This window comes from Sceloporus occidentalis, unplaced genomic scaffold (genome assembly GCF_023333645.1).
Source record: "Sceloporus occidentalis isolate IW3139 unplaced genomic scaffold, rSceOcc1.0.p SCAF_5, whole genome shotgun sequence".
In the NCBI taxonomy this organism is placed as follows: domain Eukaryota; kingdom Metazoa; phylum Chordata; class Lepidosauria; order Squamata; family Phrynosomatidae; genus Sceloporus; species Sceloporus occidentalis.
This window is the reverse complement of record NW_028316985.1, coordinates 24,115,669-24,138,857: the sequence shown is the minus strand read 5'-3', so window position 1 is coordinate 24,138,857 and position 23,189 is coordinate 24,115,669. Positions and strand designations below refer to the sequence as shown.

Genomic DNA, 23,189 nt, shown 5'->3' with positions numbered 1-23,189 from the left:
GTGCGGGCCATTCTCCAGTGCCTGAGGGTACACCACCTGTACGCCAAGCTGGAGAAGTGCGCCTTTGACCTTCAGGAGGTGGACTTTTGGGATACCGGGTCTCAGCGCAGGGCGTGGCCATGGACCAATCAAAGGTCGAGTCGGTGTTGTCCTAGCAGCCCCCTTGCAACAGAAAGGATGTTCAACGGTTCTTGGGGTTTGCGAACTTCTGTTGGAAGGTTATCGGCAACTACGCGGCCCTCTTGAGCCCCATCTCCCAACTGTTGCAGGGGAAGGGCCGTTTCAAGTGGTCAACAGCGGTGCAGACTTCTTTTGAGGCCCTGAAGGCGCGGTTCACGTCGGCCCCGATCCTGCAGCACCCGGATCCGCGCACACCCTTTGTTGTGGAGGCGGACACCTCGGACATGGCCATCGGGGCTGTGCTGCTTCAGCCCACGGGTCCCCGGGGAGATCTGCTGCCTTGCGCCTTCTACTCCCGGCAGGTCTCTCCTCCAGAGCTGAACTACACCATCTGGGAGAAGGAGCTGTTGGCAATCAAGGCGGCCTTTGAGACCTGGCAGCATCTGTTGGAGGGGGCAGAGCACCTCCAGGCAGCCAGGAAGCTGTCTCAGCGGCAACAGCGCTGGTCGTCCTTTTTTGCCCATTTCCACTTCCAGCTCCAGTATGTTCCCCAGTCCCGGAACCGGCAGGCGGACGCGCTCTCTCGGTAGCCAGAGTACGCCATGAACCCAGAGAGGGAGTTGCGGTCCACCATCCTACGCCTGGAGAGTTTCGCTGCTGCTCCAAGGGAGGCCGCACTGATGGACCAGATCTGAGAACTCCAGGGCCAGGATCTGTTTGTGGTGCAGCATTCGGAGGAAGGGCATGCCTCGCATTTCACCCTGTGTGATGGCCTGCTCTACCATGGGGGCCGCCTGTATGTGCCAGCAGGTCCGTGTCGGGAGGTGGTCTTGTGGCTGTGTCACGACTCCAAGCCGGTGGGGCACTTCAGCTTCTGTAAGACTCTGCACCTCCTCACTCGGAAATTTTGGTGGCCTCGAGTTCGGGAGGAGATGGCCAAGTATGTGGACACGTGCCCAATGTGTCATCAGGCAAAGGACCATCTGGGTCGGCCTGTGGGGTTGCTGATGGTGCTGCCGACGCCGTCAGGGCCCTGGAAGGTCGTGTCCATGGACTTTATCACGGACCTGCCTCTTTCTGCTGGCTGCACCACCATTTGGGAGGTGGTGGACCTGTTTTCGAAGATGGCTCACTTCGTGCCCTGCGCTGGCCTCCCCATGGCGAAGGAGACGGCTTGGATGTTCATGCAGCATGTCTTCCGGCTCCATGGCCTGCCCAAGGGTGTAATTTCAGATCGCAGCAGCCAGTTCACCGCCCGCTTCTGGACCAGCTTGCTCTGGCTCCTGGATGTCGCGCCCCACCTGTCCTCGGCGCATCACCCAGAGTCGGATGGTCAGATGGAGAGGACCAACGAGATCCTGGAGCAGTACCTCCGCTGCTATGCCAGCTACCGCCAGGACAACTGGGTCAACTTGCTCCCGCTGGCCGAGTTTGCCTACAACAACTCGGTCCATGCCTCGACCCAGCAGACGCCATTTTTCGCCACAGGGGGCTTTCATCCATGAGGGTTTCCAGCGGTGGTCCCAGTCTCAGAGGTTCCTGCAGCAGATCAGTGGCTCCAGGAGCTCCAGACGGCACAGTCCCTGCTGAAAGAGCAGCTCAAGGTGGCCAAGGAGGCCTATAAGAGGGGAGCAGATCGGCACCGTCAGGAGGGTCCTCCTTTGCAGGTGGGGGACTTGGTTTGGCTGTCCACGCGTCACCTGCCACTACAGCGGTCCTGTCGGAAGCTGGATGCTCAGTTTGTGGGGCCCTACAAGATCGTGTCCCAGGTGAATCCCGTGGCGTTTCAGCTCCAGCTTCCCTAGCCCTGGTGGATTCATCCTGTCTTCCATCACTCCCTGCTGCTCCCGACCTCCGATGTTCGGCCTGACGCTGGCCTGACACCCCTGCCCGATCCGGTCTTGGTAGATGGGGAGCAGGAGTTCAAGGTGGCCCAGATCTTGGACTCTCGTTGCTGTTAGGGGCGCCTCCAGTACCTGGTCGACTGGGTTGGCTATGGGCTGAAGAAGCGCTCCTGGGAGGACGCTTCAGACGTGCATGCTCCGCGTTTGGTTCGGGATTTCCATCGCCGCTTTTCGGTCAGGCCCCGTCCTCTGCAGTCGGAGGGAGAGCGTAATGGGAGGGGGAATGATGTCATGGCCAGCCAAGAGTCGGACTCAGAGGATGAGATGGAGGATGTAGCTCCTCTGGTGCAAGTGGAAATTGAGGCTACACCAGGTGCTAATCCTGCTCTGCCAGATCCCAGCTGCGACCTCCCAGCTCCAGAGGAGAAGGCTCAGCCAGGTCTTAGTGCTGGAGGGATTCCTCCTGAGGCTCAGCAGCCTCGTGGTGACTCTGAGGAAGAGCCAAGCTTGGAGGTGCCTTCCTTTAAGCAACGCGGGCTGAGAGTGCTTGCATGCGTTGGTCCAGGAGAATTGCTGAGAGACAATTGGCAAACAAGCCTCAGCTGGCATCCAGAAGAGGGTCTCCTACTTAACCCCCTGGGAGAGGCCTACTTGGTGCCAGAGTTTATTGCAGTATCCTTTTGTGCGATTACTGTCAGCACTGGCTCCTTGCTCCCTGGAACCCTGGTTTGCCTTGAACCCTTGACTTTGGAATGGACTGGACTCTTGTTACCTTCTGGCTGCCCTGACCTTGGACCGAACTGACTTCTGTGGACTCTGGAATCCTGATCTTGGCTTTGTTACTGGTGTGCTTCTTGTGGTCTAACGGAAAGGTCTGTAGCCTGCCTTTTAGCTCCTATTTTTGTTAAACAATCCTTATCAGCGTTTGTTTGGACTTGTGCTGGCTGTAGTCCAGGACAGGACTCAACGTTTATCCCCAAGGTCAATTCTATGTTCCAGAGATCTCAAGAGGTCATTCTTCCATCTTTTTGTCCAAATCCTAAGAAGGCCTTAGAAAAACTCTGGCACACCTTAAGCATACAGAGAGCCCTTCACATTTACATCAGCCGCACCAATCAATTTAGACTAAGTGACAGGCTGTTTGTATCTTTTCACCCAGCTTCTAAGGGCAAGAAGGTCTCTTCCACTACTCTCTCCAGATGGATCAGGCCCTATATCTCTACATGCTACCAAACTTCTGGTGATGCCTTATCTAGCACCATTTTTTCTCATTCCACATGTAGTAATGCTACCTTAGCTGCCCTCTCTACCTATGCTCCCCTTTCTGACATCTGTAGAACAACTACATGGTCATCGCCTCTACTTTTGTATGCCATTACCATTTGGATACCTACCAGTCTTTGGAGGCTTCATTCAGTAGATGCACACTTCATTCCATCATAAATCATTGATGTTCCTCAGTTCTCCCATCTAGGTGGGGAAAGCTTTGGTATACCCCATCAAATAGAATGTCTCCTCTCCATCACTGGAAAAATGAAAATTGAACATTGACTTACCGTGTGATGTTTGTTTTCAGCGATGGAGATAGAAACATCCTCCCCACCTCGAACTGAACATTAGCCTAACAAGCCTAGGCTCCTTGTTGGAACTAATTGTCTCATTTTTTTCTGACTATCTCTTTTATTCACACTTTTCTGCCCTGTTCTCCCATGTTCATATTGTTGTTGTTATTTAGTGTTATACAGTTGGTCCTTGGTATACGCAGGGGATCTGTTCTGGACCCCCCCCCCCCCCCGCATATACCAAAATCAGCGTATGCTCAAGTCCCATTGTCCCCAATGTGTGCCGCCACTGGGGACAAAAGTCCCTCCCCTCCCCTCCTGTTTCCCTCCCTCCCTCCCTGCTTATCTGCTCTGTCGCCGCAGAAGGGTCAGGTGGTGGCCTGGAGGCCTCTTGGTCTTTCCTGCGGTGGCAGCGGCAGTGAAGAGGTGGCGGCGGCTGGGGAGGGAAGAGGGAGGGAGGCGGGGAGGGAAGGTAGGGGGGAGGGGAGTGGAGGAGAGGGACTTTTGTCCCCAATGGCGGTGCGGGTGCATGCGCGCCGCTATTGGGGACAACTTATGGGTTTGCCATCCGCGGATGCTCAAATCCGCGCATGGCAAATCCGTGTAAAAGGCGGACCGACTGTACCAGTTTTTATTCATAGCTTAGCTGTAACAAGGACTGGAGTTGCAGAGGGCTTGTCCCCCTAGTGGCAGGCCAGTTAAAAGGTTCTACTTCCTGCCTCTCGGAGTGGATCAAAGGAGCATAACCCATCATATAGGATGTCTCCATCTCCATCACTGAAAACAAATATATCACAAAGTAAGTCAACGTTCATTTTTGATATGACGTGTGGATAAGTTGAGGGTAACCCTTAGGGGCATGTAACCAAGAATCTAAATGATGAAGCAAAGGAAAACTATGCATAACTGTTTGTGCCTACACTAAAGGCTGGATGGATAGGGAAAGGGGTCAGTGCTTCGAAGACATATTACACTCTTGCTTTTTACCAGGGGACGGTTCCTTTTTTTGATAAGAGTTAAAGTATAGTACTTACATTGACCCATGGATAAGTCAACCCAGGTTTTTGGGGTCTATTTTTTGACTAGAATTTCTAGACTTATACATGAGCATGTACAGTATGTGTTCATGCTCTGCCTTGTGATAATGACAAATTTTCTTCATGGTAATAATGGTTGGCAGGAGTAGGAAAACTGCAGACCACATGAAGCCCCAACCCTTCTCTTGTGCTCCCTGATTTCTCTTGAAATTCCCATATGCTCTTCAGATTTGGGGGAGATGGAAAATTACACCCCCCCCCCAAAAAAAAAGTTGAAATTAGGGCAGTTGCTACACCTAAATTTCTTCAGGAACAGTGAAATAGAAAACTGCCTTACATGTGTGAAAAGGCCATCAAACCCCTAGAAAATTTCAACCATGATATTCACTGGTGACTTCTGCCCAAAAATCAACTAGTGCAGTCTGTCACTGGGCTTTTACTAAGGAAAGATTGAACCCTGCTGTGTTTGCCCACTGTTGTTCTAAGAGCTGATTTATACATACAATAAATTAGGATCCCAGTTGTTGTCAGAAACCACCACCCTTTTCAAGGAAGAAGTAAGAAAAGTGTACCTTTTCAGGTAGAAGGGAGAGGGCCCTTGTTTTTCCCTTCACTCAATGCTTTCTGCCTTCTATCTGCTGGACATTTTTCTTTCATCTGGAAACAATACATGTCTCCTTCATTATAGAAGGAAGGGAGAAGCATCTGCCAACAGAACAATTAAGTAGTCCATCCTCTTGTTTATGACCTCCCTCCTGCCAGTTGTCCCTTCTGCTTTGCAACTGTGTAGTGGCAACCAGGATTTTCAGGTCTGTATTTGCTGTGACAAAACCCTTTCAGACAGGATATTTTGCTTTCTTTCTGGTCCATTTCCAAGGAGTGGCCTCAGAAGCATCTCGCCTCTCTTGCCTATTTGGGTCCAACACCAAGGCCCCCTGAAGAACCAGAGCAGAAGACTTCTAGACCTCCTTTATATGTCAGGCTTTACAAGAGGCTTGCACATTATTGGGCACCTGCCCCCACAGGTAAGCTGACATGCGACAAAGTTACCCTTTCAAAAATGATATATGTTAGAAGCACACATCCTTCTCATTGTATCCAGGTAGCATGGCCTTTAGAGATACATCAGCTGATTCAATAGAGTGCATATACTTCTCTTTTGCTTTGTGAATGTACTTTCTCCATCTCTGCTGCTATAGTTTTCATCTACAAGCATGTAATGTGAATTGATAGAAGCCTTGTGAAGTAATTAGGGGGAAAACCCATCTAGGCCTTTGGTAGTCTTACACAACACTGCCTTGTGTCACATTCATCTTAATGATATCTTCACTGTCTGATCTTAGAAACCCCCAAGGAGATGACCCCAGAGGTCTGGGAAGTAATGCAGCTGTCAGCCATTGAATTCTCTGTTACTACTCAGAACAGACATCTTGACTTAAAAGTAAGACTAGAGACATTAAAACGTTCAAATCCTTCCTATTTCATAATATCACTGCACTGTGAGTAGAATAATTGTACTTGCTTTAAGTATGTTAGGTCTTATATATTGGGTTGAAATTGAAAATGATAACAAACTATTACTGATGTGGGGGGTATGTGTGTGTGTTTTTCCTTTAAAAATTCACCAATTGAGAGTCTGTTTACCATATATCTTCTAAGTAGGACATGGTGAATTACACATGCTCACATACAGTATGCATACCAAAGACTGTGTGTCTGTTGTAATTCCATAAAACTAAAGGATTTATATTTCAGAGCAGAATTCTTTGAAGGAAGAAGGGAGATCAAAGTTCCTAGTTGTTTTGGTGTTGTTGTTGTTTTTTTAAATCTTGGAAGTGTGTGGAGAATGTCTGATCAATCAGATAATCAGAGGGGACTCTGCGTAAGATTTCCAGTGATGGGGGAGTTGGCCTTCAGTATCCCATACATGCCTTTCTCCTTTGTATGAGCAGAGCCATAATAAGTAATGCAAATCTTGTGTAACTGGCAGACCGCATTGTGTGAACTAAAATAGGCAATATACATACTTTGTTTACTTTGCTTACTTTGCAAAATATGTCCAGTCCAGCTTTTTATGTTACAACCATTTTGTTTGTTTAGCAGAATTTACATATCCTTATCTATGGTCTAGTCCACAGGAAAGGAACACATGCCACTGCATCTTCCGTCATTCATCCACATTGCATGTGCTAGCAGGAATGATGGGAGTTTCAGTCCAGCAACATGTGGAGGACCATACATTCTCCATCACTGCAGTTGCAAGAGCAATGGCTCTAACACCTAGTTCACCTCTTATATGTACTACATCCATTCTGTGAGTCTGTATTCCCATTCAGATGTGGTACCACATAGGAACTAAAGTTAGTAACTGTGTCCTGCATTGAGTAAATACACTTTCACATACATGCCCAAGTTTAAGTCAAATGCCATGTGAACAGTTTATGTTCAGTTATCAAATGACGTGATAGTACTTGCACTTGTCAACAAGGTCACAGAGATACTCTCTGGATCTCAGTGCTCTATTTGTATTTTAATCCCCCTTTAGAACCTGGGATGCCTGTGAGAAAAAAACCCATGTACATTGAGAATCATAGCTTAAAGTTCCATCCATGTAACACTATGCCACATTTGCCATCTTCCTGTCCTAGAGAACTTCCTCTTGTGCTCTTCCATCATAGCCATTTAGTGACCATTGGAGAGTGGGGCATGTTAGAGAGCACCTGGCTCTGACCTTATAGTGAGATACAGAATGACAACAGCATACTCTGGGACCCCAGAGGACCCTCAGAAAGTCCAGAAGGATGCCTCTGTCATTCTGCATCAGTCTATAGGGTCCTGCCAGATGATTTGCCAATGCTCTCCACCTGGCCCACACTGGTCACTAAAATACTGTGGAAGGAGGACATTCGGAGGAGGAAAGATGGTCTTGATGGGGTTGGGGCCATTGTACAATTGAGAGTGAATTCCTCCACAATGACCAGCAGGCATATGTTACAGAGGTCAGTAAGTGGGTGTCAACCTCTGTTCCAGCTATAGAGACAAGCCTTCTTGTGTTCACTGAGGTGCCCCTACAAGCAGAATGGAAGTACACTCTGGGCTATGCCATCATCTGAGGGCCAACAATTTCTGGGAGGTTGCACCCTCTAATTCTGAGGAAAAGATATCGGGGAAAGAGAAAACCAGCCTGGTCTCACCTGTCATGAAAGGGGCATGTAACATTAAATAATTCTAATTTCACACACATACACTTTAAAAACAAATAATCTTGCTTGTGAGGGTTTTGATCCTCTATATTTGGAAAGAGTCTGAAGGTATGTTCAAATAAAGATAAGGGATTTATGTCTCTGTGTGAGAATGTGCACTCTCTTTAGTTTTTAACCTGGCAGTGTGCTTAAAAAGCACATGCAAACAACTTTCCTGCCTCCCAAATATAATGATTTTCCCCAGGGAAGAGGAGAATCAGATAAAATTTAAAATACAGACAGAAGAGTGAACTTGTTTACTTTTTAGTGGAATATTTATAATGTGTTATGTGTGTTAGTGTTATTTTGTCTTCTTCCTAAACATTTTTAGCGTACTGAAGACTTCATGAATATTTGCATTGAACCTGATACCGTCAGTAAGGGAGACTACATAACAAGAGGGTGAGTACTAGACAATGTGTAAAATGTCTACCTTTTCATAGCCATGGCATTTGCTTGCTTGTTTATTTTTAGTTGGTAGGTAGCTTTTAATAAGGAGTGACAAGTTCTAAATTAGATTCTAGGTTTCACTATCATGCTGAAATCCAAAAAGAGGACTCAGCTAATGTAGTGCTCTTGCGGAAATAAACCTTCAAATGATTCCATTTGTTGTGTCATATATAGTCAGCCAAGACACTAAGGGAAAGGTTCTTGTTGGTTAATCCCAGTCTTTAATTTATGGTTTCCATGATCACTGTCAAAGTGCAGATAATCTCCCTGTTTCCTTGAATCTCTGTAAATCCCTTTTGCTGACATGCAGTGACATTATATATTACTATGCCTATATCTAGAGGACATTGGCATGCGCGCAGGGGGAATAGGGATTATTATTTTTCTAGGAAGAGGGATGCAGTGTGCATGTAGCTATCCAAGTTCTCTTGGGGGGGCGGGTAATCATGAAATCATAGAATTTGGGTTTTGGAAGAGTCTGCAAGGGCCATCAGGCCCAATCCTCTGTCATGGAGGAATACACAATTACAACACTCCTGAAAGGTGTCCATACAACCTTTGTTAAAGACCTCTATTCTGTTGCTGAACAGTTCATACAATTAAGAAGTTCTTACAAATGTTTAGATGGAATGTTATGGGTTTTTTGTTTGTTTGTTTGTTTGTTTGTTTGTAATTCTTTAGTTTCTTTAGACATCTTCCACTTTTCTTCCTTCTTGGGGGTTGTTTGCAGCTGTGCCTTCAACATCTCACCGTTAAGGAACTCCCATGCATCATTAACTCCCTTTCCTTTTAGCATTTCTGATCATGGGAGTTCACCCAGTATTTCCAAAGATTACTAAAATCTGCTTTCTTTAAATTCAGATTGAGTGACTACGTTTGGCTTCCTCTTTCATCTATATAATAAATCCTAAGAGGACACGGTCACTCCCACTTAAGGATCCCACTAGTTCTGTCTTATTGACTAGTTCATCTCTGTTGATTGGGTTCAAATCCAAAATAGCTATTCCCCTTGTTGCCTACTCCATATTCAATACAATGAAAATGTCTACAAGGCTGGTAAGCTCCTTAGCCCCTGACAATTGCCCCACCCCTGTTTTAGACCTTGTGTGTCTGCCCAATCACACAAGCAACCACCTGTTTTTGTAAATTGCAAACTGCCTGGGGAGCCATTATGGCTGAAAGAATGTTGGCAAATACAATTAGCAAGTAAATAAATGAGTGCAATTGACAGTTTAAAAAAAGAGAAGTAGAGTACAGTGGGGTATCAGATATTCACTTCAGTCTCCATAAATACCAGAATATCTAACATAACTAGGAGACTTTTGCTAATGGTTCCATATGTCTGCCACTGGAATGCATGTAATGAGTGCATTGGATTCTTCATACCTTATGTGAGTCTGCAGTGCTGGGAATATTGAATAGCAGAACTGCTTGCTGCAGTTTCAGCAGTTTCTTTTCTTTTCTATAAGAAACCAGCCAGTTGAAGCCTATTAAAGATAGAAGGACAGGCAGGGAAGCAGGAAGAAAGATGCAATGCAAAACTCTGGTGAAAAGATTAAATATAGAAATGGGCAGGGATTAGCCAGCCAGGGCATTTGGATATACTATATGTGCAAATGGATGCTGAAGAATACCAACAAAGGGCAGCTTCCCTTAGATTTTACAGGAAATGTATGCATTATGCACTCAAGTTTGTGTTTCCTTTCTCCAATTCCTAGTATATCTAGAGAGCTTACCAATTGCCTTATCAATTAGAAACCTTATTATGTTCTGACAGTGGCCTCTTGTCCTGAGTACAGGTTGTGCATCAGGATAATCAAATGTTGCATCACATCTACGTATTTCTTTAAGAGCAATGCCTGGTTTTTCATGATCAAAAGAAAAGCTTTGTTATAATCTATAAAGCACAGGGTGATTTTCTTGTGAAATTCTTTGATGTACACCATTAGTCAATATATGTTTGCAATATGGTCTTTGGTACTTCCTTTCCTTATCTGAACCCAGCATCGATATCTGGTATTCCTCAATCCATACATAGCATACATTTTTGTTGTAAAATTTAAAGCATTACTTTGCTTGCATAGGAAATTGATGCAGTGGTCCTATGATTACTACCATCCTCCCCTTGCCACCGGACTCCACCGAGAGCTGCTTTTGCTGCCGGGCAGCCCTTCCCGGGTTGTCGGAGGTGCGCAGCTGCGCACCGGCCCGGGGAGGCCGCCCACGGACTGTTTGTTTTGGATTCCATTCCTCGCTTGCATCTCGGCGGCGGCTCTGGTGAGCCAAATTTGGGACATCTGGGGGGGGGAAGGCAGAGAGAGGGGCGTGTTGGGGCAGCGGCACGCTTAAAGCCAGCCTGCCAGGTCTCCTCCTCCGTCACGCCTCCCCTTGCCACCGGACTCCACCGAGAGCTGCGTTTGCTGCCGGGCGGCCCTTCCCGGGTTGTCGGAGGTGCGCAGCTGCGCACCGGCCCGGGGAGGCTGCCCACGGACTGTTTGTTTTTGGACTCCGCAGCTCTGCAACTGCGCAGCTGCACATTCTTGCAGTGGCGCTTGGGGCAAGAGGGTTGTGCCCATGCCAGCCTTTGAAAAGAGGATGTCTGCTGTGTCATACCTCTGTTCTTCTTGTTGCTTGGTTAGGGGGAGGGGGAGGATATGGATGCAGGGAATGCTTTGGCTGGGGAGGGAGAGAGTAATGTCTGCACGAGTGGAGCTCCCATTGAGGTGGTGTGGGGCAGGGGGAGGTATGGCGGTAGGAGAGTGGACTTGCGTTACAGAGGAAGGCGAGATCAATGCGTCATATCTATCTCTCCTTCCTGTCCCTCTCCTAACCGAAAGGACCTGAGGGTCACTCCAACCGTGCCACAAACCCTGTCTCTGCTCCTGTGCAACGCCAGGTCAAGTAACAACAAGACCCACATCATCCACGATTTGCTGGAGATAGTAAGTGTGACCTGGCTTGCATTACCGAAACCTGGCTTGGGCCTGAGGAGGATGCTGTGTGGGCGCAGGCCCTCCCTGCCGGGTTTTCGGTGAAGGACCAGTCCAGGGTAGGTGGGCGGGGGGGGTGTTGTCTTGGTACATAAGAACACCTTGTCTCTCACCAGGAACCACATCCGTCAAACTTCTCTTATCGAGTGTATTTACTTGACCCTGAAGGCTAGGGACAGTCTAGGGATTTTGTTGGTGTATCGGCCACCCCGTGCGCTAACAGACTCCCTTAACGAGCTGACACAGTTGGTCTCGGAGCTGTTGCTGGAAACACCCAGGCTACTTGTCCTGGGTGATTTCAACATCCCCTTCGCGGCCAACTATGTTCCATCCGGTGCGGCTCGGGAATTCATGGATACCATGGCGGCCATGGGCCTGTCCCAGTTGATCTCGGGCCCAACGCATTTTGCGGGTAATACACTGGATTTGGTCTTTTGTATGGATGCGGAAAATCCGTGGGCGGAAATAACTAATATTTCCCCCCTGTCATGGACGGATCATTTCCTCGTGGAGGCAAAAATCAAGGCTCCTACCCAGATCCCCCCCCGGGGGTGGTGGACCTATTAGGATGGTCCACCCTCGAAGGCTGATGGAACCCAGAAGGTTCCAAGAAGCCTTAGAGGGGCACATGGTTGGATGTGACGGCGACTCTGTTGATGCCCTGACTGGTATCTGGGATACCGGTCTCTCTAGGGCTATACACAAGATCGCTCCCAAGCGCCCTCTCAGGCCTGCTTCCAAACGTAAGCCCTGGTATACAGAAGATCTCCGGGCGAGGAAGTGGGTGCTGCGACGGCTAGAGCATCACTGGCGGAAACACCTACGCTTAGCCGACAAGGTTCTCCTAGACCGCCATTTGGAGGACTACGGAGAGGCGATACGAGCAGCTAAGAATTCGTTCTATGGTGCTCGTGTCGCGTCCGTGGAGTCGCGTCCAGCAGAGTTGTTCAGGGTAGTCAGGGAGCTAACTCAGCTCCCTCCTGCCCCGAACCAGATCCTTGAACCTTCTAAGGCCTGCTGCAACCAGTTTAACAACTTCTTCGTGGATAAAACCTCTCGGATAAGCGAAGGTCTTAACGCCGGCATTAGGGCAGAACCTAGGGTAGAGGTATCCAGAGCCTCTGTGGACTCCATTAAACTGGATCAGTTTGAGTTGGTTAGTACCGATGATGTGGACAAGATCCTTAGAAGCGTTCGGAAGACAACCTGCTCTCTCGATCCCTGTCCCTCATGGCTAGCGGCTCAGGGGAGACCGGTGGTAACCTCGTTGTTACACCGGATTATAAATACATCCTTGAGGGAAGGGCAATTTCCATCCAGCTTAAAATTGGCCATTGTAAAACCGCTGTTAAAAAAGCCCTCCCTCGACCCCCTGATGCATAATAATTATCGGCCAGTTTCGCTACTGCCATTTTTGGGGAAGGTGATCGAGAGGGCGGTTGCAATCCAGCTTCAATCGATGTTGGATGAAACAGATTATCTGGACCCATTTCAAATCGGCTTCCGGGCGGGCTACGGGGTTGAGACGGCCATGGTCGCCTTGGTCGATGATCTCCGTCTGGGCATCGACAGGGGTAGCGTGTCCCTGTTGGTGCTCTTGGACATCTCAGCGGCATTCGATACCATAGACCATGGTATCCTTCTGGAGCGCCTGGCAGTGGTGGAAATCGGGGGCACTGCGCTCCAGGAGTTCCGATCCTACCTCTAAGGGAGGTTCCAGATGGTGCAGCTGGGAGACGTGTGCTCCGATAAGAGGGCCCTTGTATCTGGGGTCCCTCAAGGAGCCATTCTGTATCCCATGCTTTTCAACATTTACATGAAACCGCTGGGAGAGATCATCCAGAGATATGGGGTGCGGGGTTATCAGTACGCTGATGACACCCAAATAGTCTTCTCTATGTCTCCGACTGATGCAGTGACTGAGGATGGCGTCTCTCCTCTCGTGGCCTGTCTGGAGTCAGTAATGGGCTGGATGAGGGAAAACCGACTCAGTCTGAATCCAGAGAAAACGGAGGTACTCGTGATAGGTTCTCCTGGCCCGGGGATGGCGGTGGTTCCACCTGTCCTAAACGGGATCACGCTTCCCATGAAGGACTCTGTACACAGTCTGGGGGTGCTCCTTGACTCGTTGCTCCACCTTACATTTCAGGTGGATGCGATGGTCAGGACCACCTGTTATCAGCTTCGGCTGATTCGCCAGCTGCGTCTCTACCTGGGCCAGAGGGACCTTGAAACGGTAGTACATGCTCTGGTAACCTCTCAATTGGATTTCTGCAACGCGCTCTACATGGGGCACCCCTTGTACCATACCCGGAAGCTACAATTGGTACAGAATATGGCAGCCAGACTGGTCACTGGCATATCCAGGGCCAGCCACATAACACCAGTGCTTAAAGATCTGCACTGGCTGCCTATTCGCTTCCGGGCGCAATACAAGGTGTTGGTTATAACCTATAAAGCCCTAAATGGCTTGGGCCCAGGATACCTAGAGGACCGCCTCTCCCCATACAATCCGTCCTGCACACTCAGAACATCTGGGCAGCAGCTATTGAGAGTCCCTGGGGCAAGATTGGCCTCCACATCTAGGAGGACCTTCACCACCTCGGCCCCGACCCTCTGGAATTCGCTGTCCGGAGAGCTCCGCTCGGCCACCTCCCTAGCCCAGTTCAAGAAGGGATTAAAAACCTTCTTGTTCAAGCTAGCATTCCCAGATACAGGCTCCAGTTAGTCTTCCCACCCCCCCACCCCTCTGACAGCAGTGGCAAGCTGGCCAGAACTGGTTTTTAATTGTGATTTTAATTGTAATTGTTTTTTATTGTATGTATGTATTATGTATTATGTTTTGAATAATGTTGTACACCACCCTGATTGCAAGAAGGGCGGTATAAAAATAAAACTTTTATTTTATTATTATTATCCCTGAAGTCCACTTTCTTGGGGATTGGAATTGGAATGAGCTTTTCCACTCTGTGGAAATCATTTTATTTTCTATTATTTGTTGGCCTATTTTTGTTAAAATTTAAGTGGAAAAAAATGGGAGAACCTTTTGATATAGAATGAGTTAAATAGAATATGGGCCATAGCTTTATCTGAAAAAATTAACACACTAAGTAAAGGTTACAGAGAGGAGAAATAAAATAAATTTTATTTGAGGCCATATGAAAACCATTTATCAGTTATGTGTCAGAGTAACAGCAAATTAAACTACTGTTAGATCAGGTGAGATTTTGGATAAATGAATAACAGAAGATACGATTAACATTAATGAAAATAGACAATTAAATAGTGGTAATTTTTTAAGTAAGAGGGATGGACGGGGAAGTGCTTTGTACAAGTGTATGACTGGGCAGGGGGAGGAAGGGGGCAGATGAGAATAAAGGAAGTTTTTAGATTATTACTTATTGTTGTCTTACACTACAGTGCGCCCGCGCCATACGCGGACTTGAGCGTACATGCTCAAGCCCGCGCGCGCGGGGCAGCGTGTCCCATTCAATTGAATGGCCGCCTGTGCCTGTTGCGCCCCGCGCGCGCCCGCGCCACCGTGCACGAGTCCCATTGTTTCCAATGGGGCTCGAGCATAGGCGGAATTCGCCTTACGCGGAGGGATCCGGAGCGGATCCCCCGCGTAAGGCGAGGACGCACTGTATATGTATTGTACCTTTAATGAATTAAATTTAATTTTTTTGTGTTTTAAAAATTCATTGAAAGTCCATCCAGATGTTTTCCTTTCCTCACTACTTCAAGACGAGCCACTGTATAATGATATCAGCTCTTGGTTCTGTAAATTGTGATTGCATCCTTGGAATATTGATAATAAAACCAGTCATTACTTTACAATTAAAAACAACAATTCCATATCTTTCCCATTTTACTTTTCATTCTCATCTGTCCTCAACTGCTTAAGAGTTTCAACTGTCGTACAATGAGACTTTACTTTCTTTTTTACTTCATAAAAATCTTTTTGCATTCTTCCCTTACATTGTCTTGGGTTCATTCCAGAGTTCTTCTGGGTCCTAGTCAATTAAGCTTGATGGTGCAACTCTTTTTTTAAACATTATGTATAAATTTTACAGGGATGTTCTTCAGGTTATATTGTGACATGGTGATTGATTTAGTGCTCTTCTTTAGCTTTACTCTAATTTTTGATATTTGCAGTTCATAGTCTGTGTCACAATCTGTGCCTGGCCTTGATTTAGCAGAGAGAATAGAGCTTCTCCATGTTCTACTTCTAATTATGTGTAGTCTTTTTTATTCCTATGGTGGCCAACAAGTGACGTTCATGAATACAGTTGTCCTTTAGTTACCTAAAGAATGTAACAGAAAAGGCAGGAAATAGAGGACAACAACTTTTGTCAAATCACCATTATTATGAATCTGTACATAGGATCCACATAATGCTATCACCATTTGTCATGGCAATCTGGATGTGCAGTATAAAATAGGGATGTAAAATTTTCACAAATTTTGAAGGCTTGTTGGAGGGAGGATATTTTTTATTTTGTTTTTTTTTGGGAGGGAACTAGCATTTTTTGGAAAAGTTGAGAAATACTATTTTAGTAGCTTTTATACATTCAAAGTTAGGTTAAATAATAAATAATAATAATAAAAATTTTATTTGTATACCGCCCTTCCAACGATCAGGGCGGTGAACAACATAATAACACAGTATTACAATAACACAGGTTCTTACTTTAAGTCTCATAAAATTGCAATATGTGGAATATCAAAAGTACAGGTTATGTGTACAGTGATTACACATGGATTATACTTGTTTTAAAATGTGCTTTTATTACATATGGAACTACAAGGCTCTAAACTGTAAGGAACACCTGAATCCTTTGGTTTTGCCAGTAATGAGTAAGGGGGGAAGTGAAAAGAGAAGAAACCATCAGCAACAGCAAAATAAAGACTGGGAAAAGGAATTCAGGACCAGGAGTTGCAGCAATCTGATCCTTTATCTCCTGTTGAGTTACTGATTTCTCGTCTTCCTTTTTTTTTTTTTTTTTTAATGAGGAAGATTTGGGAAGATGAGGCATTTAGATATCCATATGGAAAATTGATTTCCATCCACTATGAATTTGTTACAGGGTTTATTTCTTCATACACTCTCATCCTAAATGTCTCATTTAGACACCTTATTTTCATGTATATTTATTAGAAAGACCTAAGTGCTACCTTTTACCATATTACATTTCAGGACAGTGAGCAAAAATATGATGTAATAAAGACCTGAAATTATCTAGGCCACAGACATATCTCCACTTAATTTGTGTTGCTTTGAACTATGTTTTTCTTTGGTCTTACCTTGATGTGCAAGAACATGTGATAGATTTCATTCAGCACCATCCCTCACACATTAATGCCCTCGCTGACCATTTGGACATCAGCGTGGTTATATGACTAGGCTTATACAGTGACTTCAGATGTGACACTGTCAACCTCAAGCTTTCTCTTTCTCTCCATGTTTCCTCTTGATCCTGCACTACCCTTGTACAGTGGTACCCCGGGATACGAATTCACAGCGTTACGAAATTTCCGGGGTACGAAAAAGTTACATTGGAAAAAACTGTTCCGGGTTACGAAAGATTTTTCGGGTTACGAAATTCATTTCGGCGCGAAATTCAAATGTGAAGCGCGGCTAGCGGCTTTCCAGCGCCTTTTCGGGTTGCGAAATGTATCGGGTTACGAACGGCGCCGCGGAACGAATTAAATTCGTAACCCGAGGTAGCACTGTATCTGAAACCCTATTGCTCAAAGCTGTTCAGAAAGGTTTTCCTGCACCTGCACTTCACTCACAGCACTTGAAATGCCTATAAACCACCATATGGGGCTGGTTTAACTGGATCACAGAGAAATTGCTAGAAACAGCTTCCTCCACAAGATGTAGCTGTAATCTGAAAGTTGCTTTGACCAGTCATGGCAGGTTTAACAACAGCCAAAAAAAAAATCACTCCAAACACCTTTTTTCTTATGTATTTAAGCAAAGCCTTCAGAATTTTCTCTGTTCCTCTGCATTTTGTTTTAAACAGAAGTCTAAAGATGCAGGAACCCCACATGTGTCCAGAAGGAAGCCAGTTTCTTCAGGCTAGTAGATGCATCTTGGAGCTTCCAGAGGTGAGAAATAAAAAGAGCCTATTTGCTCTTCATTTTTCTTAAAGGGCATTATGCATGCTGTACAGGGTTTTGTTCCTACCACCATGTAAAAGAGTGATTGTCTACTAAGTCTTTATTAGCTTTTTGGAAGGACTGGAAACCCTAGATTGCTTTATTTTTTGAGAAATAACGAAAGTTATGATTAGATTATTGGTTTTGAAAATTAGTAGAAGTTAAATGAACAAATGAAGTGAAACATCTACAGAGAGTGAGATCGAATTTTAGGAAATACCATGTAACTGCAAAAAAGACAACTGGAAGCCATTTTGTTGTTGTTGTTAAATATTGTACTGTGGGCCCTTGGTATTTGCTGACATTTGGTTCCAAAGTCCCCCATAGATACCAAAATCTGTGGATGCTCAAGTCCCATTAAATACAATGGCATAATAAAATGGTGTCCCTTATATAAAATGGCAAAATTGAGATTTGCTTTTTGGAATTTACACACACATACACATATATTTCAGTATTTTCAAGCCATTGATGATTGAATCTGTGGATAAAGAATCCATGGATCCTTTCTTTCAGTTCAATATCTAGTTTAATTCCTTTCAGATTTACTACTATTTACTATACGAATCCTTGGGTATGGAGAGCCAACTGGTTTCTTTTAGTGTGTCTTTTTGTATTTTATTATACAGATACTATATTTCATTTTGTGTCTCTTTGTGTGTTTTACTCAACTTTTAGCATATGTAGAATTTTAATAAAAATGTTTTTTTTAAAAAAATACAAGGATGGCTGCCCTTCTTTGAACTAGGAAGTAAATTGGAAGTTCCTAACTTCCTTCTTAGGAGAAGATCTCTCCTGGCCCTAAAATGGCCTAGGTGGAATGGTCAAAATGAAAGTGCCTCCCATTTCTCTTAGCAGGCATAGGACATTTTTTAAACTGACCTCCCATTTCATTCTGAAAATGATTTAGAGGGTGCTGGGAGGCAGCAGGAGCCTCACAGATGGCATGGAGTGAGGCACTTTACCCACTCCAGACCTGCACCATATTGTCATTGCTGTTTCTTTGTAAGAAACAACCTTTTTTTTTAAATTGGCACGTTTTTGTATTTGTCGGCTTCTCTTTCTAGATTAGTGTATACTGACTTAACTCTAGAGTTCCAAAGCAAATTAGCTATGTTCAGGTGCATGTGTGGGACTGCACAGAGAACATGAAGGTTAGAAAAAGCCAAAAACAATATTTTTGGGCAAAGCTTTAAATTGGTGGTCCTTTTTTTACATTTAATGTAAATTTTAATTATTTGATACTTTTAGACATTAGGATAAGGGTGCAAAGATATATTCTACAAACTGCTTCATCTTTTATATGGAACCTGTATAGACTACAGTATTTGAACATATCCATGGCTGCTTTGTATCCCATTTCTACTGCTGCTATAGTCTCACCTCTAAAGAATTAAGCAAACATTCTTTAGTGGACAGAGGTTAAATGGAGAGATTCAAGGATTGTTTAAGTCAGGTGTAATTAACCTTCAGCCCACCATGTTTTGTATTTCATCTCCCACAGTTTCTTATCGTTGGTCAAGTAAACGTTTAGAGGGCAACAGTACATCTGCATCTAGAATGATTAAACACTGTCCCTCCCCTAAGCCTGGAAAAAGAATTCAGTTCATTGGTTCAAGGTCTGCACAAAGAGCGGCAGAGGGGCCATGACAAAAATGAAACTATATCAATTGTGCTCTTAGAGTATGCAGACTGGATGGTGCCTCATGGGAAGTGGGAGGCACTGTAAATAGAGAGCGACCAATGAAGTAGCTTAGGCTGCCAAAAGGAGACTTTTTGTAGCAATTGGCTTTCTTATCCACATGAGGATAAATTAGTTCATGATAATATTGCTTGAAATATTCCACACAAGGCTTGAAAAAACAGATAGAGTAGTAGGCATTCCAAACACACTCAAAGTAATGGTTAGAGTGGTCATTGCAAACTGTGTATGTTGTTTGCCTTCAAGTCATTTTCAACTTACAGAGACCCTAAAGTCATAAGGGTTTTCTTTGCAAGTTTCGTCAGAAGTGGTTTGCCATTGCCATCCTCTGAGGCTGAAAGAGTGTGACTCACCCAATGGGTTTTCATGGCCAGGTTGGGATTCAAATCCTGGTCTTCCAGAGTTGTAGTCCAACACTCAAACTACTACACAGCACTGGCTCTCCATTGCAAACTATTAATTTCTTAAGAAATCTTTGGACATCTGACTGGAAACATACCAGAATGAGACATGAATATCAGCTGTTTTTGGTATGTTCCTGTACCACATAACTGTGGACAAACAGCAACTCAGACATAGCCTTAAGAAGCACATATGTTAATCTTTCCTATGTAACCAATTATTGTAAATTTTGATTTTTCTGCAGAATTCAGAGGGCTCATTGTCTATAGACAATGAGGAATATGAAGCAATGCCAGTGGAGGTGAATCTGTTACCCAGGAAACTCCAATTCTTCTGTGATGCCAGAAAAAAGGAGCAAATGCTTCATAGTACATCATAATCCTCTAAGATGTCAACTATTCCATTTTTTAAAACAATGTTCAACTCCTGATTGCCAGGAGTTACAATAAACTGCAGCCATCACCAGTGCCAAAGGAAGCAGATGTTTCTGAAAAAGGTGTTCATTGTACTATCAACTGAACTGTTCAGTGAATGGTCCCTGAAGATTCTGCTCTCTTCAACTATGATGAAAGCCTTGTGTGTAAGTAACTGGATTTCTGCATTTTAAATTCTCTGGCTTGGAGAGAAACAGGAGTTAGTCAAATTTCCTTCTGTTCTGGTATGGTCATTCCATGAAGGAAGAGTTATTCTCTGCTCCTGCTACATCTGTGACAGTTGTGTGTATTTCAAGAGAGTGAATAGTGACACTTAGGACTTCCCCCCCCCAATTTGTTTCCATTGCTAATTGGATTTTTAAAAATCGGGCATGACATGAAAGTGATGCACTGAGAATCCAAGGAGATGACAAAGCCTCTAATATGAATATGTCTTACCTAATCTGTTTCAGAAGCAACTTTGGTATTTCTGTATTCATTGTGATTGGCATTAATGTAAGTTACTCCTACTCTCCACTATAAAGTGAAGATGAAACACTCTAAATGCTAATTGTTATTATCTAAAACACAGGAAAGTCATGGTCTTCCTTTACTAATGTAAAATGCCTTAAAATATCTCTATTCTGGAACAAAATCTGGTTAAGGAATTATGCATGTCTCATAAAAGTTGTTTGAGAATAATCAGTCAGCACAAAGCATAAATGTGTTAAAAGTGAGTTTTAATAGAGTAAAAAACATCATCATTGTATGTACATAAGTCCCTCTTGGGCTGTATGGAGGGAGTGGCAATCCATAAACTCAGTACTCCTCTCTTACTGAAAAATAAAAAAAGCCACTCATACTATTTATACTTCTCAGGAAAGGTGCTTAGTCACAACTTGGTGAGAAGAGGCTAGCTGCCAATCATACCATATTCAACTTTACAAGTTTTCAGCAGAAACATGAAAATCAACACAGCCTGTGTTAGCCATATGGCAACACCAAGATAGCATCTATATACTCTTGAGCCTGCATCATCGACTGTTGAGGGATTCCACAACCATTTGTGCAACCAAGAATATATATATTCTTTTCCCTGGGGCAGAGAAAAAGCACTCTCATTGACACTCATAAGTATATTCAAGTTAATGTGACTGACATCTTGCCAGAAAATATTTCTATTATCAGCAGTATCTTTAGGCCTGAACCTGCTGTATTATGTGGGAGAGCTATGATGAAGCCTCCTCTTTTTAAAAACTTGCATACCTACTAGTGGTTCAAATTTATATTAGGGCAAGTCTTACACAGTGTTGCTAACCTTGATCCAGCTTAGGAGAAACGAGTACATGCTCCTTAATTTTACTTTTTAAAATAAAATAAAGCAGTGGTAGTAGGTCAAATCATAGGTCCCCATGTTTTGACACTTGGCGGCCTTTAGTTATCACTCACAGTAATAACTGGGTTCCTTTCTCTTACATAAGAGTCTGGGTTGAGGATGTGTGTGTGCATATAGCACATTCCATTTGTCCCACAGAAAGCACTGCAGTGAAGCTAGTAGCCTTATTAAAAGAGTGTATATCAAGCAGTTACTTAAAGTACATGTTTTGACTTGGTTCACAAATGTATGTTTATCATTTGACTTGCATGGATTAAGAGGGACATCACAGTCCAAATTTTCATACTGCCGAATGTGACAACTTGCAATAATCATCCAGCTGCTTCCATATCAAATGATCTACATCCATACGTGAACCATCCAGTGATAGGAACCATGCCTATTGTAAGAGTACACCATATCCACTATGGAGTATTGATGCTATGGTCAAGTATGTCTTTCTATATTAACGGAAGATGGGACAGTAGTTCACTGCTAAGGTGATATACCTTCTAGACACATAAAAATACCCAGTGAGCATCTACAGACTAGACTTGCACATCTTGTCCTGCCCAATTTATTATTTGTATCTGAAGAACAAACTTAATTCTCTTAATTTTCTATCCTTACATAGTCACAACTGCGCCATTCATGCAGAAGAGAGAAGTATGCATAGGCTTAGGGGGAACCCCAACATTTGCAGAAGTATGTTCAGAGGACATACAGAATATTTTAACACATGGCTAAAATTCTGTCCAGAAACACTCCCCACAGCAGTTCTTATTGCAAGGCCCATGTTTATCTTCCATTTAAATTCATGTACCACAGTTGAGGTTATAGGACCACCAGTAAAAATGATATTCTCAAGTGCTGAAACATATTTGTATTTGATTTTTTTGAAGCCAAAGAAAGTCTTTTCAAGTGTTTCTTAAATACACGACAGAAAGAAGAAAGTATTGATCCATTACTGAGCAATTTTAAATTTATGTTAGAACAAGGCTCACCAAGACGAAGAACAGCAGTGTGGCTTGGATCCTATGAATTTTCTTCAGCTGTCACAACATAAAAAGTTGAAACTGTATCCATAATTTGATTAGAAGAAAGTCTATCAAATTTCAGCTTTTAATGACATTTCTGCAACTGTTTATTCAAATGTTCCAGTGGCAATCTACGTTGTCTCAGGATGCCAAATTTTATTTACTACTTTACCTGACCCAGTGGCAAAGTTGCAGATGATAAAAGGACTACACATATTGTACATGGTTATAGGTTATCACATACCTGCACTCTTCTTTGGGAACAAAATCCTCTTGTACACAGAGAGGAAACAGAAGTAGCCACTTTCTGCTTACCCAGAGTGAGGAGGACCAGTGAAATAGCAGCCCCTAGCTATGGAAAGGCCACAGAAATAGTCTTTCTGAACCTCTGAAAAAAGAAGCATAGCAAGGAAAAGCAAGAAGGGACAGATTTTAGATTTACGAAGGTCTGCATATTCCTCTAGAGAATTTGTAATGTTTCAGACTAATGTTATTTCCCATTTGAGGCTTCTGCAACCTCCTACTATTGAAGAAGAATTTTTGCAAATGAACAGATTTGGCTTAGCCCAGGACTTGACAATCCCCCTTCAGGTTTAGAAGTGTTGTCTACTGCCCTTGAAGGTTAAAAAGAGTGGCTGTGGACAGAACCTGAAGAAATCCCAGAAGTCAATAAAAGAAAAGATAGTGAGCAGGATTTCTGTTACTTTGGATAAATTGCACACACCCCTGTACCAAATGGAAATTAAAATATTTAAAAATGTGTCTATGCAGTTTACAGTCTTTATTAATTTGGCTTTGATGCTTCAGTTTGTTGCAGCAAATGCTTTTCCACATGTCATATTGTCATAGA

At 44.2% G+C, this 23,189-nt stretch overlaps 1 protein-coding gene across 1 annotated transcript in view; it reads left to right on the top strand.

Moving 5' to 3' along the window:
* Positions 1-20,630, top strand: part of AGK (acylglycerol kinase) — a 79,096-nt gene extending 58,466 nt beyond the window's left edge. Inside the window, exons 12-16 of the mRNA XM_089527883.1 lie at positions 5,441-5,588; positions 5,907-6,004; positions 8,137-8,207; positions 17,275-17,359; positions 19,759-20,630. Coding sequence (XP_089384009.1) covers positions 5,441-5,588; positions 5,907-6,004; positions 8,137-8,207; positions 17,275-17,359; positions 19,759-19,893 — 537 coding nt within the window. The 3' untranslated portion in view covers positions 19,894-20,630. The remainder of the gene's footprint in view (positions 1-5,440; positions 5,589-5,906; positions 6,005-8,136; positions 8,208-17,274; positions 17,360-19,758) is intronic.
* Positions 20,631-23,189: the final 2,559 nt, after the last annotated feature.